This window comes from Rhinolophus hipposideros (genome assembly GCF_964194185.1).
Source record: "Rhinolophus hipposideros genome assembly, chromosome: 13".
Lineage (NCBI taxonomy): Eukaryota > Metazoa > Chordata > Mammalia > Chiroptera > Rhinolophidae > Rhinolophus > Rhinolophus hipposideros.
Genome location: NC_138059.1, coordinates 35006568 through 35022648, shown reverse-complemented (window position 1 = coordinate 35022648; position 16081 = coordinate 35006568). Strand labels below are relative to the sequence as shown.

Here is a 16081-nt window from a genome sequence, read left to right as displayed (position 1 = left end):
AATAGCTTCCCAGATAAGAAAAAGCAAAATGAGTTCATACCACCAAATAAAGAAATGTTAAAAGGACTTCTTTAAGAAGAAGGGGACAGGGGGAGAGAACATAAAGATGAATAACAAAATGGCAATAACTATGTATCTATCAACAATTACTTTAAATGTAAATGGGTTAAATGCTGCAATCAAAAGACATAGGGTAGCTGAATGAATAAGAAAACAAGACTCATGCATATGCTGTCTACAAGAGACCCAATTCAGATAGAAAGATACACATTGACTGAAAGTAAAGGGGTGGAAAAAGATATTTCACATGAATGAAAAAAAAAAAAGTAGGGTAGTAATACTTATAACAGACAAAATAGACTTTAAAACAATAGCTATAATAAGAGACAAAGAGGGATATTACACATTCATAAAGTGATCAATACAGCATGAGGATATAAACCTTGTAAACATTTATGCACCAAATATAGGAGCACCTAAATATATAAAGCAAACGTTTACCAACAAAAAGGGATAGATTGACAGTAATACAATCATAGTAGGGGACTTTAACATCTCATTGACAACAATAGAGCGATCTTCCAGACAGAAATCAACAAGGAAACAGTGCCCTTAAGTGACACACTAGACAAGATGGACTTAATTGATATTTTTAGAGTATTTCACACCAAAGCATCAGAACATACACTCTTTTCAAGTGTACATGGAACATTTTCCAAGATACTCTATATGGTAGGCAACAAAGCAAGTCTCAATAAAATTAAGAAGATTAAAATAATATCAAGTGTGTTTTCTGACCACAATAGTATGAAGCTAATTATCAATTACAAGAAAAAAAATTGAAAAACATACAAATTAAGCTAAACAACGTGCTACTAAATAATTAATGGGCTAACAATGAGATCAAGGAAAAATCGAAAGATACCTTGAGACAAATAAAAATGAAAATATTATGAGCAAAAATATTGGGATACAGCAAAAGTAGTCTAAGAAGGAAATTCATAGCAATACAGGCCTACTTCAAGAAACAAAATGAATCCCAAATTAATAATCTAACTTTACACCTAAAGGAACTAGAAAAAGAACAGCAAACAAAGCCCAAAGTGAGTAGAAGAAAGAAAATAACAAAGATCACAGCAGAAATAAGTGAAATAGAGTCTAAGAAAACAACACAAAAGCTCAATGAAACCAAGAGCTGATTATTTGAAAAGATATTTTTCAAAAAAATTGATATTCCTTTAACCAGACTCATCCAGAAAGAGAGAGGACCCAAATAAATAAAATCAGAAATTTAAGAGGAAAAGTGGCAACTGACACCACAGAAATACAAAGGATTATGAGAAAATATTATGAACAATTATGTGTGAGAAAGTTGGACAATCTGGAAGAAATTGATGAATTCCTAGAAACATAAAAACTTCCAAGACAGAATCAAGAAGAAACAGAAAATCTTGACAAACTGATTACTACTAATGAAATTGAATCAATAATCAAAAAACTCCCAACAAACAAAAGTCCTGTACTGGATGGTTTCATAGGTGAATTTTACCAAACAGTCAAAGAATTAACATCTATTCTTCTCAAACTATTCAAAATATTCAAGAGACGGGAAAGCTCCCAAACTCATTTTATGATGCCACACGTACCCTGATTCCCAAACCATAAAAAGACATTACAAAAAATGGAAATTATAGGCCAGTATCCCTGATGAACATAGGTACAAAAATCCTCAACAAAATGTTAACAAACCATATTCAGCAATACATTAAAAATATCATACACCATGATCAAGTGGGATTTATTCCTGGGATGAAAGAAAGGGTTGATTCAATATTTGAAAATCAATTAACATGATACACCACGTTAAAGAAAATGAAAGATAAAAATAATATGATCATATCAATAGATGCTGAAATAGCATTTGACAAAATCCAGCATAGATTTATGATAAAAACTCTCAGCAAAGTCATAATAGAGGGAACATATCTTAACATAATAAATGTCATGTATAACAAACCCACAACTAACATCATACTCAACCTGGAAAAGCTCAAATTGTTCTCCTTAAGATCAGGAAGAAGACAAGAATGTCCACTTTCACCACTTTTATTCAACATAGTATTGGAAGCTCTAGCCACAGCAATCAGACAAGAAAAATAAAAAATAAAAAAGCATTCAAACTGGAAAAGAAGTAAAACTCTCATTATTTACAGATGACATGATACTATATATAAAGAATCCAAAAGATTCCACAAAAGCTATTAGAACTGATAAATTAATTAAGTAAAGTAGCAGGATACAGAGTTAATATTCAGAAATTGGTTGAATTTTTATACACCAATAATGAATTGTCAGAAAGAGAAATTAAGAGAACAATCTCATTTACAATTGTATGGAGAAAAAAAAACAAACCCTGGGAATAAATTTAACCAAGACTGTAAAAGACCTGTACTCAGAAAACTGTAAGACTCTGAAGAAAGAAATTGAAGAAGATACAAATAAATGGAAGTATATACCACACTCATAAATAGGAAGAATTAACATCATTAAAATCTCAATACTGCACAAAGCAATCTATAGATTCAGTGCTGTCCTATAAAAATACCAGTGGAATTTATCACAGAACTAGAATAAATAATCTTTAAATTTATATGAAATCACAAAAGACCCGAATAGAAACATCCATCTTGAGAAAGAACAAAATTGGATGTATCATGCTGCTTGATATCAAACTATACTGTGAGGCCATAGTAATCAGAACACCGTGGTACTGGCATAAAAACTGACATATAGGTTAATGAACCCAGAAATAAACCCATGCCTATATCTTGACCAAGGAGACAAGAATATATAGTAGGGTAAAGACAGTTTATTCAAAAAATGATGTTGGAAAAACTGGACAAATGCATGGAATAAAATTAAACTGAACCACCTTCTTACACCATATATAAGAATAAACTCAAAATGGATTAAAGACTTAAATATATGACCCCCAAACCATAAAACTCCTAGAAGAAAACATTGGTAGTAAACTCCCTGACACTGTTCTTGATAATATTTTTTCTAATATATCTCTTTTGGAAATAAAAGAAACAATAAACAAATGAAACTACATCAAACTAAAAAGGTTTTGCACAGCAAAGGAAACCACTAACAAAACAAAAAGACAGCCTACTGAATGGGAGAAGACATTAGCCAATGATACATCTGATAAGGAGTTACTATCCATAATTTATAAAGAACTCACACAGCTCAACACTGAAAAAAACGAAAAACCCAATTTAAAAAAAAGGCAGAGGACCTGAATAGACATTTCCTCAAAAAGGACATACACAATAGACATATGAAATGACGCTCAACGTCACTAATCATCAGAGAAATGCAAATTAAAATCACTTTACACCTGTCAGAATGTCTATCATCAATAAATCAGCAAACAACAAGTGTTGGCGAGGATATGGAGAAAGGGGAATGGTGGGATTGCAAATTAGTGCAGCTACTATGGAAAATGGCTTGGAGGTTCCTCAAAAAATTAAGGATTACCTTATAACCCAGCAATTCCACTTCTGGGTATTTATCTGAAGAAATCCAAAACACTAATTCAAAAATATATACGAGGTAGGACAATTAAGTTCACAAACTCATCCTAGAAAAATTGCTACATACCTCATTCTGAATATCACTACGTTCAACTTCCAAGTGCTCCCTTTGGGTAGCCATGCACCAACACAAGCACCTAATCCACACTTCAAAGCAATTTTGGAACTCTTTTTTTCTGGAATGGCCATCAGAGCTGTCTTCATGTGACCCTTGATGTCCTGAATGTCATCAAAATGTCTTCCTTTCAATATTTCCTTTATCTTTTGGTAAAGAAAGGAGTCATTGGGGGCCACATCAGGTGAGTATGGAGGGTGTCCCAATACAGATATTTGTTTACTGGCTTAAAAACTCCCTCACAGACAGTGCCGTGTGAGCTGGTGCATTGTCGTGATGCAAGAGCCATGAAGTGTTGGCAAAAAGTTCAGGTCATCTAACTTATTCATGCAGTGTTTTCAGCACTTCCAAATAGTAAACTTTGTTAACTGTTTGTCCAGTTGGCACAAATTCATAATAAATAATCCCTCTGATATCAAAAAAAGTTTAGCAACATCGCTGCAACAAGTTCACGAACATAACTGTTCGACCTTGTATGACCCCCTATGTTTATTGTAACACTATTTACAATAGCCAAGATATGGAAGCAACCCAAGTATCTATCAGTAGACAACTGGATAAAGAAGAGGCAGTCCATATACACAACGGAATATTACTTGGCCATATAAAAAAGAATGAAATCTTAGCATTTGCAACAACATGGATCGGCCTAGCGGGTATTATGCTAAGTGAAATAAGTCAGACTGAGCAAGACAAATACCCTATGATCTCACTTACATGCGAAATGTAAAGAATAAAATAAATGAACAAACAAAACAGAAACAGACTCATAGACACAGAAAAAACTAATGGTTTCCTGGGGTTGATTGGCTGAGTAAAACAGTTTAATGAATATTGCTAAGTGTAGTAAGTCAGACATAGAAAGACAAATTTCACCTAAGTTCACTTATAAGTGGGATCTAAAGAACAAAATGAAGTAATGAAACAGAAAGAAACTCGTGGATGCAAAGAATATTTTGATTGTTGCCAGATGGGATGGGGCTTGGGAAGTGGGTGAAAAAGGGGAAGGGATTAAGAAGTACAAATTGGTCGTTATACAGTAGTGATGGGGATGTAGCGTATACTATAAGGAATATAGTCAACAATATTGTAATAACTACGTATGGTGGCAGATGGTGGTACTAGATTTATCAGGGTGATAGATGGAAGGAGAGTTGGGAACAGGGTGAAAAAGGTGAACGGATTAAGAAATACAAATTGGTAGTTACAAAATAGTGATGGGGATGTAAAGTAAAGCATAGGGAATATAGTCAGTAATATGGTGATAACTATACATATCGTACAAGGTGGGTACTAGACTATTTAGGCGGATCACTTCTTAATATTTTGTCTAACCACTATGCTGTACACCTGAAATTAATATAAAACGGTATCAAATGTCAACTGTAATTGAAAAGTTAAAAATGGGTGAGGAGAAGTGATGAGCAATAAGAGGTTCAATTTTTCAGGTATAAAACAATTAAGTCTGGGGGATGTAATATAGAACATAAGGAATATAGTCAATAATATTGTGATAGCCTGGTATTATGTCAGATGGTTGCTAGACTTATCATGGTGATCACATCTTTAGGTATATAAATTATAAGTGTTGATTGACTACGATGTACACTGGAGACTAATATAATATTGTATGTTAGCTATATTTTAATAAAAATCTTTAAAAAAAACACAAATTGGTAGTTAAAAAATACTCATGGGGATGTAAAGTACAGCATAGAGAATACATTCAATAAAAATATATATAAAAAATAAAAAAAGAAAGCTACTAGATGATTCTTCTAAGGACAATTTTCTTCAAAGTAATTTTCTGTTTCTGCCTATAAAAAGAAGTAGCAATTACTTCTGTAAAATAATTAATGTTTGTCTAACCATGCCCCCTATTTTTAAAAAGTATGAAAATGTGTTTATATATTAAGTGACAAATTATGTAACTTGACCAAGGTGGAAATAGTTCTCAACCCCCAAATCCATGTGTTAACCACTATGCTTACTGCCTCGTCTCATTCAGTTTATATGCTAATATGTTATTATTTATTCTATAACTCCGCTACTACACTTATATTCATCAAATTTATTGCAGGAATAGAAATCTCTAAGTGTAGGCACTCTCTTTTGAACTGTTGATAAAAGAGAGCTGGACAATAAGTGGATTTATGAACTATCACATTTATATGGAAAATGAATATATTTACTTGAATACCTTTGGAAAAACTTCTTCTCCGAATACTCAGATGCCCCTTCTCTCTAGGAGTAAAAGTGTGTGCTCTATGCCTAGATGTTTATTATGTAGTTTTATAGTTCATTCATCAAATGTCTATTACATGCCAGGCCCAGGATTGTCTTGCATACATTATCACATCTCATTTAATCCTCACAGCCACCCTGTGAAAACAGTTATGGAATAGGCATAGCGTATTCTTTCCACTTTTCAGAATTGGAGGCTGAAGTTCAGGTAGATCAATTTCCCAGTGGTTACACAGCAGGTGCCTGAAGAAAGCAGGTCACGCCAGATCTGTCTGCCTTTTTCAACTTAGAACAGCTTGCCTGGGAGTGAACTAGCTGAAGAGTTTTAGGTGAGACTAGGAAAGTTGAGATGAGACTAGGAAAGTTGTGGGGAGCTTTCAATTTTATTCTAAGTGAGACACCAAGCTTTGGATTCATTTATTCATTCAGTACCTATTGATTGGGCACCTAATGTATGCTGAACAGTCTAGGCACTGGTGGCACAACAGCAAATCAAAAAGCACAGACCCCCTGCCTTCCAGAAGCTTACATTCAGGCTATTGAAGGTTTTGAGCAGAGAAATGACAAGGTTTAAGTTCACCTAGGGTCCTACTGGCTACAGTGTGGAGCATCACCTGCAGAGGGGTGAGGACTGTGGCAGGGAGAGCTATTAGGAGGACTGCAACAATCCAGACCAAAGAGTAGTGGGGCTTGGACCAGAGTCACAGCCGGGAGAAGCCTGATTCTAGATAGACTTAGAAGAAACCACCAATGGAATTTACTGAGCAACTGGATGTGGAAATGGCTCATCCAGGCTTTAATTGGAATTCAAGTCAGCCTGCATCCTAAACCTGTGCTTTTTTAATTTTGTTAAAATGCTCAAGTATAAAGTGGCTTCACAACAATATCCAATTTAGTGGAAAACAGATCCTTTTCAGCTCCTTAGCACTAGGCTAATGAAATAAGAATACTTGTTGGTGCCAAAGGAAGCAAGACAGAGCTCCATTTTCCAGGAACATTTACTCTCCAGGCTGCTGTCAATCAGCCTGCTCCCTGGAAGGCCACTTGCTTGCGTGGCAGCACCTGTGTGATTATATTGGCAATTTGCAGTGTGTCCATCTCAGAGCTACTCAAAGCCTTTCCCTATAGCTCCCCTGGGGAGAGGTAGGAGGATAGATCCTCTTAATAAGATTTAGGCACAGCTTTATGTTTTCCTGCCTGTATTATTTCTCTGTGTGTTATTTCTCTGAAACAATATTATGAGGTCCAAATCAGAACAGGTTTTAATTCTTGGTCACAAAGTGGGACTTTTCGTGTATTGTGGTCCCATTTTTTAAAGTTTGAGTAACACAGCTTCCTTGTAGTTACTTTTACCAAGCAGACATTGTCACTCAAAAATGGTTCTACATATGTCATCTCTACCAGTAACTTTAATAACTCCATGATAGAAATTTGTACTTCCCAAGTCAATCAAATTGCCACCGAGCTGTTTATACAGCAATAAGGTGAATAAAATGTCATCTTCTTTCCGTTAATTTTCATTGACCTTAAGCGACTGACCTTGTATTTCTATGTAGGAGAAGAAATTGACCATGAGTAAACATAAACGTTGCATCTGCTTCTCAGTCTTTATTCTACTGAAGATAGCATGGGCAGCTGGCTATACTTGTGGATTTAGAGGAAGAAGCAATGACCTATGCATCTTATCTTAAAGTAAAGCCAAATGATTTGGTTTCAATTAATCACTGGAAGGCCCCGTGAACTGCCTAGGTTCCTCCTAACTGCATCTTCTGTACATATCTAACATCCCACTGAACTTGGCCACCCATTGGGTCTTGTGGGGCAGGTTGTCTAGTAAGAGTTATGATTACAGGCTCTCACTTCATGGCCTACAGGTAGCATTTGTACAACCACATTAACCTGCCCTGGAGATCAGGTCTGAGGGTATTCATTTGCTGTGTCAGCCACACTCTGAATCAGGTAGCTACACCAGCAAAAGATGAATATGTATTTCTCTGGTTCCCTCCCGCCTCCAAAATGCAGATGAGGGGCTTTGCCATTTTTTTTTTAAATTAAAATCAACTGAAGAATTACTTATTTTATTTTATTATTTTTCTCAGGGCTGCGTCCAAAGAGGACTCTACGTTTAGTGCTCTGGACTGCAGAGGAACAAGGTGGAATCGGTGCTTTCCAGTATTATCAGTTACACAAGGTGAGAAAACAGCCATGGATTGCTGGGCATTTGCACATGTGCTGTCCGTGTAAATTCTGTCTTTTGTCCTGAAGACACTCAACAATGGTTTGTGGTAGGCTGACCCCAGCAAACGCCCCTTGGAAAAGTCTTCCTCATCCAGCCCCATAGAGGAGAATGCACTGGTGAGCTGACAGTGCTGTGGTGTGGAGCCAAGGGCTTCTCTCTTTCTCCATCCGTCTGTGACCTTAGAAAATGCCCCACTGCCACACTGCCACTTTCTTAAAAGCTCTCTCATTCTGGTACACTCATGTATGCTAGAGAAGTAATAATAGGTAAACATTCCCTCTCCCCACGGAGTCTACTTGCATACTTCGATGCCTTAAGCCCTCCTGGGAGAACTGGTGTTTAAGAACCAAGGCCTGAGGTCTTGAGTCAGCCAGGAGCATTGATAATAGTGGCCGGAATGGCAGCAGCCAGAGGTCCCAGAGCTGGGCATGTGGAGGATTGCTTGGTTTGACAATGACTATAATAAGACAAAAGTGAAGCTTGAAGCAAGAAGGTGATAGTAGAAGATCATAATTAGAAATATGAGACCACATTTAAGATGGGGACAGGGATATTAATGTCAACAACAACCTTTCAGAGAGGAGAAAGTATACAAGCTCAAAAACACTCTGGATCAAATCCAGTGTTGGTTCAAGGAGGATTCCCAAGTCAGTAGGTGTGCTGCGGAGCAGCAGTAGTTGGGCTGAGGAGTGGGGTCTCGTCACGTGCTGCTGCTGCTGCATCTCCAGATTAGAAGGAAAAGATCTTGCAAGCTTAAATTATGAAAATCTGCCTGATCACTGCACTGTCCACCTGAAGTTGAAGCTGAACAATAATGAATGCCAAGTATAATAATATATGTATATATATATATATGTATATATATATATATATATATGTATGTGTATACTTACAAGAAGCAGAGTACAGCATTAGGAATAGAGAAAGTGGAAATGTAATGGCTCTGTGCAATGTCAGAGAAATAGTGGATAGGGGGAAGGAGATTCACACAGTGTGAGGGATATAAATGATAAACATCTGATCAAAATGGCAGCAAAAGGTGAACCTCTGTAAAGCTCCCCTGGAATTTACAACAAATCGGACAACAATAAGTCCACAAAGGACTCCCTGCACAGCAGACAGGCAAGACGAAGAGGCCCATTACTGAATTCACATCCAAATGGGTGAATCGCGCAAGCCTGGGAGAAGGGAGAGGAGAACTGCGGAGAGGGAGCCCCGCGGGCGCAGGACGCAGACCTAGCTCACTGCTCAGAGCTCCTGCTCCCAGAAGTACCGCAGCTGCGGGAGAGGGAAGGACTCGGACTGCTAAGGCTCCGCTTACAGCCCATAGGACTGAGGGGGCAGCATATGACACGGCTGAACCCAACGCTCGCTCACGGCAGACCTCGGAGCAAAGACTGAGGGAAGAGGGCTGAAATCAGTGGTTTAAGCCCTCAAGCGGAGCGGAGAATGGAAGCCTTAGGCACGGAGACTAGCCACCCCCTCCATACCCTCCCAGAGCTCACCCCAACCCCCACCTGCCCGGTTCTAGAAGCAATAAAGTAGCAGTGTCAGATCAAAGGATAGAATATATGCTGCTCTGTAAACTGTGGACCGCAGACACAGATTCACAGCTCAAATAGTTCCAGCAAAGAGGAGGGAGCTGTGGAGCAGGACTGGCTGTGGTGGTGGTCGCTGCCATTGCTCTGGGCCACCTCTCACAACTCACCCCCCCCCTGGCCCCACCTATCTGGGAGGATCCCTACAGGAGTAAAGAGAACTGCTGAAACATTCGGGCTCTGAATCTGGTGCAGAAAGAGCTTTGGAACTTCAAAAGCACTTCGCATACTTATCAACCTGTTGCAGAAGCCACTCCCGTAGATGTCTAGGAAGAGAAATAGTAAATCAGTGATTACCATGAATAACCAAGGCAACAAGATAGCTCAGTAAGAAAGTGAAAAGTCTCCAGAAAAGGTACTTAAAGATATGGAAATATGTGACTTAAATGACAGAGAATTCAAGATTGCAATCCTGAAAAAAACTGAACGAGATGCAAGAAAACACAGAAAAGCAGTTTAATGAACTCAGAAACACAATCAAAGAACACCATGAGCATTTTACAAAAGAGATTGAAATTTTGAAAAGAACCAAATAGAATTTCTGGAGATTAAGAACTCAGTAGAAGAAATTTACAATAAAATATCCAGCTTAGGTAGTAGAATTGACCAGACGGAGGAAAGAATCAGTGACATCGAAGATAGGAACCTGGAATTTACAGAGATGGAAGAAGGAAGAGACTTGAGACTTAAAAGAAATGAAAGAACTCTACAAGAACTTTCTGACTCTATCAGAAAGAGCAATATAAGAATAATGGGCATACCAGAAGAAGAAGAAAGAGAGAAGGTAACAGAGAATATATTCAAACAATTCGTCGACGACAACTTCCCAAACTTGTGGAAAGAACTGGATCCTCGAATCCAAGAAGCAAATAGAAAACTTAATTACCTCAATCCCAAAAGGCCTTCACCAAGGCTCATTGTATTGAAGCTGTCTAAAATCAATGACAAAGAAAGAACCCTCAAGGCAGCCAGGGAAAAGAAGACGGTAACTTACAAAGGAAAACCCATTAGATTATCATCAGATTTTTCAGCAGAATCTCTACAAGCCAGGAGGGAATGGAACCAAATATTCAAACTATTGAAAGAGAGAAATTATGAGCCAAGAATAATATATCCAGCAAAGATCTCTTTAGATATGAAGGAGGAATAAAGACCTTTCCAGACACACAGAAGCTGATGGAATTGTCTAATACATGACCTGCACTACAAGAAATACTAAAGGAGGCTATTAGACCACCATCCACAGGGACAACTTCTGGCAAACAAAACATAAAAAGGGGGAGAGTAGAGGCCTGAACTGAAATATGGGAATAGAGAAAGTAAGTGTGCTGAAGAAACTGGAATACTCTAAATATCAAACTTTCTTTTACATAAACTTAAGGGTAACCACTCAAAAAAAATCCAGAACTGAAATATATACTGTAATAAAAGAAGAAACAGAGGGAAACATCATAGAATACCACCACACAGAAATAACAGACAACAACAAAAAGGCAAAGAAACAATGGAGACACAGCCTTACCAGAAAACTAAAGACAGAATGACAGGAAATCCTCACATATCAATAGTCACCCTAAATGTAAATGGACTGAACTCACCAATAAAGAGACACAGAGTAGCAGATTGGATCAAAAAACTAAACCCAACCATATCCTGTCTCCAAGCTACACATCTCAGCTACAAGAACAAGCATAGACTCAAAGTTAAAGGGTGGAAATTGACACTCCAAGCAAATGGTACCCAGAGAAAATCAGGTGAAGCCTTAATGATTTCCTATGAAACAGACTTCAGGGTGGTAAAGATAATAAGAGACAAAGATGGACGTTTCATAATGGTAAAGGGGACTATACAACAAGAAGACGTTAGTTATCAATATTTATGCCCCCAAACAGGGAGCACCAAAATATACCAAACAACTACTAACAGAACTAAAGGGAGAAATTGACCAAACCACAATTATACTAGGGGACTTAAATACATAATTGACAGCTATGGATAGATCATCCAAACAGAAGATAAATAACAAAATAGCAGCCTTAAATGGCACATTAGATGAAATGGACATAATTGACATATAGAGCACTTCATCCTAAAACATCAGACTATACATTCTTTTCGAGTGTACATGGAACATTCTCAAGGATAGACCATATATTGGGACATAAAATCAGCCTCAGCAAATTTAAGAAGACTGAGATCATACCAAGCATATTCTCTGATCACAAGGCTTTGAAATTGGTTATCAACTGTGAAAAGAAAGCAGGAAAAATCACAAATACATGGAGATTAAACAACATACTTTTAAAGAACGACTGGGTCAAATAAGAAATTAGAGGAGAGATCAAAGATACATAGATAAATATGACAAGGGAAATACATCCTACCAAAATATTTCAGATGCCGCGAAAGCAGTTTTAAGAGGGAAATTTATATCACTACAGGCGTATCTCAAGAAACAAGAAAAATCCCAAAAATAACCTCATGTTACATCTTAAAGAACTAGAAAAAGAAGAACAAGCGAAACCCAAGGTCAGCAGAAGAAAGGAGATAACAAAAATCAGAGCAGAACTAAATTAAATAGAGAACAAAGAGAATTGAAAATATTAATGTGGAGGAACTGAAAAAAAATGGCGGCATGAGGTGAGCCTCTGTAACGCTCCCCTGGAATTTACAACGAATCAGACAACAATAACTCCACAAAGGACTCCCTGCACAGCAGACAGGCACGACGAAGAGGCCGACTACTGAATTCACCTCCAGGTGGGTGAATCGCGCGAGCGGGGGAGGAGGGAGAGGAGAACTGCGGAGACGGAGCCGCGCGGGCGCAGGACACAGACCTAGCTCAGTGCTCGGAGCCCGCTGCTCCCGGATCTTCCGCAGCTGCGGGAGAGGGAAGGACTCGGACTGCTAGGGCTCCGCTTACGGCCCACAGGGCTGAGGGGGCAGCATACAAAACCGCTGAACCCAACGCTCGCTCACGGCAGACCTCGGAGCAAAGACTGAGGGAAGAGGGCTGAAATCGGTGGTTTAAGCCCTCACTGCCGAGCGGAGAACGGAAGCCTTAGGCACGGAGACTAGCCGCCCCCTCCCTACCCTCCCAGAGCTCGCCCCGCCCCCACCTGCCCGGTGCTAGAAGCGATAAAGTAGCAGTGTCGGATCAAAGCACAGAATATTTGCTGCTCTGAGAACTGTGGACCGCAGACACAGATACGCAGCTCAACTAGTTCCGGCAAAGCGGAGGGAGCTGTGGAAGCAGGACTGGCTGTGGTGGTGGTCGCCGCCATTGCTCTGGGCCACCTCTCACAACTCACCCCGCCCCTGGCCCCACCTATCTGGGCGGATCCCTGCAGGAGTAAACAGAACTGCTGAAACAAACGGGCTCTGAATCTGGTGCAGAAAGAGATTTGGAACTCCAAAAGCTCTTCGCATACCTATCAACCTGTTGCAGAAGACACTCCTGTAGATGTCTAGGAAGAGAAATAGTAAATCAGTGATTGCCATGAATAACCAAGGCAACAAGATAGCTCAGAATGAAAGTGAAAAGTCTCCAGAAAAGGAACTTAGAGATATGGACCTTTGTGATTTAAATGACAGAGAATTCAAGATCGCAATTCTGAAAAAACTGAACGAGATGCAAGAAAACACAGAAAGGCAGTTTAATGAACTCAGAAACAAAATCAAAGAACACCATGAGCATTTTACAAAAGAGATTGAAATCTTGAAAAAGAACCAAATACAATTTCTGGAGATTAAGAACTCAATAGAAGAAATTAACAATAAAATATCCAGCTTAGGTAGTAGAGTTGACCAGATGGAGGAAAGAATCAGTGACATCGAAGATAGGAACCTGGAATTTACACAGAGGGAAGAAAAAAGAGACTTGAGACTTAAAAGAAATGAAAGAACTCTACAAGAACTTTCTGACTCCATCAGAAAGAGCAATATAAGAATAATGGGCATACCAGAAGGAGAAGAAAGAGGAAAGGGAACAGAGAATATATTCAAACAAATCGTCGAGGAGAACTTCCCAAACTTGTGGACAGAACTGGATCCTCGAATCCAAGAAGCAAATAGAACACCTAATTACCTCAATCCCAACAGGCCTTCACCAAGGCACATTGTATTGAAGCTGTCTAAAATCAATGACAAAGAAAGAATCCTCAAGACAGCCAGGGAAAAGAAGACGGTAACTTACAAAGGAAAGCCCATTAGATTATCATCAGATTTTTCAGCAGAAACTCTACAAGCTAGGAGGGAATGGAACCAAATATTCAAACTATTCAAAGAGAGAAATCATGAGCCAAGAATAATATATCCAGCAAAGATCTCTTTCAGATATGAAGGAGGAATAAAGACCTTTCCAGACATCCAGAAGCTGAGGGAATTTTCTAATACACGACCTGCACTACAAGAAATACTAAAGGAGGCTATTAGACCACCATCAACAGGGACAACTTGTGGCAACAGAAACATAAAAAGGGGGAGCGTAAAGGCCTGAACTGGAATATGGGAATAGAGAAAGTAAGCGTGCTGAAGAAACTGGAATACTCTAAATATCAAACTTTCTTTTACATAAACTTAAGGGTAACCACTCAAAAAAAATCCAGAACTGAAATATATACTGTAAAAAAAGAAGAAACAGAGGGAAACATCATAGAATACCACCACACAGAAATAACAGACAACAACAAAAAGGCAAAGAAACAATGGAGACACAGCCTTACCAGAAAACTAAAGACAGAATGACAGGAAATCCTCACATATCAATAGTCACCCTAAATGTAAATGGACTGAACTCACCAATAAAGAGACACAGAGTAGCAGATTGGATCAAAAAACTAAACCCAACCATATGCTTCCTACAAGAGACACATCTCAGCTACAAGGACAAGCATAGACTCAAAGTTAAAGGGTGGAAATTGACACTCCAAGCAAATGGTACCCAGAAAAAATCAGGTGTAGCCATAATGATTTCCGATGAAACAGACTTCAGGGTGAAAAAGATAACAAGAGACAAAGATGGACATTTCATAATGGTAAAGGGGACTATACAACAAGAAGAAATAACAGTCATCAATATTTATGCCCCCAATCAGGGAGCACCGAAATATACCAAGCAACTACTAACGGAACTAAAGGGAGAAATTGACCAAAACACAATTATACTAGGGGACTTAAATACATCATTGACAGCTATGGATAGATCATCCAAACAGAAGATAAATAACAAAATCGCAGCCCTAAATGACACATTAGATGAATTGGACATAATTGACATATATAGAGCACTTCATCCTAAAACATCAGACTATACATTCTTTTCTAGTGTACATGGAACATTCTCAAGGATAGACCATATATTGGGACACAAAATCAGCCTCAGCAAATTTAAGAAGATTGAAATCATACCAAGCATATTCTCTGATCACAAAGCTTTGAAATTGGATATCAACTGCAAAAAGAAAGCAGGAAAAAACACAAATACATGGAGATTAAACAACATACTTTTAAAGAACGACTGGGTCAAAGAAGAAATTAGAGGAGAGCTCAAAAGATACATAGAAACAAATGACAATGAAAATACATCCTACGAAAAATTTTTGGGATGCCGGAAGGCAGTTTTAAGAGGGAAATTTATATCATTACAGGCCTATCTCAAGAAACAAGTAAAATCCCAAATAAATAACCTCATGTTACACCTTAAAAAACTAGAAAAAGAAGAACAAGCGAAACCCAAGGTCAGCAGAAGAAAGGAAATAACAAAACTCAGAGCAGAACTAAATGAAATAGAGAACAAAAAGACAATAGAAAAAATTAATGTGACAAAAAGCTGGTTCTTTGAAAAGATTAACAAAATCGACAAACCCTTGGCTAGACTCACTAAGATAAAAAGAGAGAAGACACTAATTAACAAAATCAGAAATGAAAAAGGGGAAGTTATCACGGACACCACAGAAATACAAAGGATTATCCAAGAATACTATGAAAGACTATATGCCGCCAAATTTAATAACTTAGAAGAAATGGACACGTTCCTAGAAACATATAGCCTTCCAAGGCTGAATCATGAAGAACTGGAAAATCTTAACAGGCCGATCACCAGTAACGAAATTGAATCAGTCATCAAAAACCTTCCCAAAATCAAAAGTCCTGGACCAGATGGCTTCACCAGTGAATTCTACCAAACCTTCAAAGAGGATCTAATACCAATCCTGCTCAAACTCTTCCAAAAAATTGAAGAAGAGTCAGTACTCCCTAACTCATTTTATGAGGCCAACATTACCCT

General features: G+C 38.2%; 1 protein-coding gene across 2 annotated transcripts in view; it reads left to right on the top strand.

Moving 5' to 3' along the window:
* The window catches only part of CPQ (carboxypeptidase Q), a 660399-nt gene that overhangs the window by 472457 nt on the left and 171861 nt on the right, over positions 1–16081 (top strand). For both annotated transcript variants that reach the window (XR_013994760.1, XM_081070557.1), the window contains exon 6: positions 8058–8149. Coding sequence is in view for 1 of the 2 variants with exons in the window: in XM_081070557.1 (XP_080926683.1) it covers positions 8058–8149 (92 nt within the window). In the remaining variant the exon portion in view is untranslated. The remainder of the gene's footprint in view (positions 1–8057; positions 8150–16081) is intronic.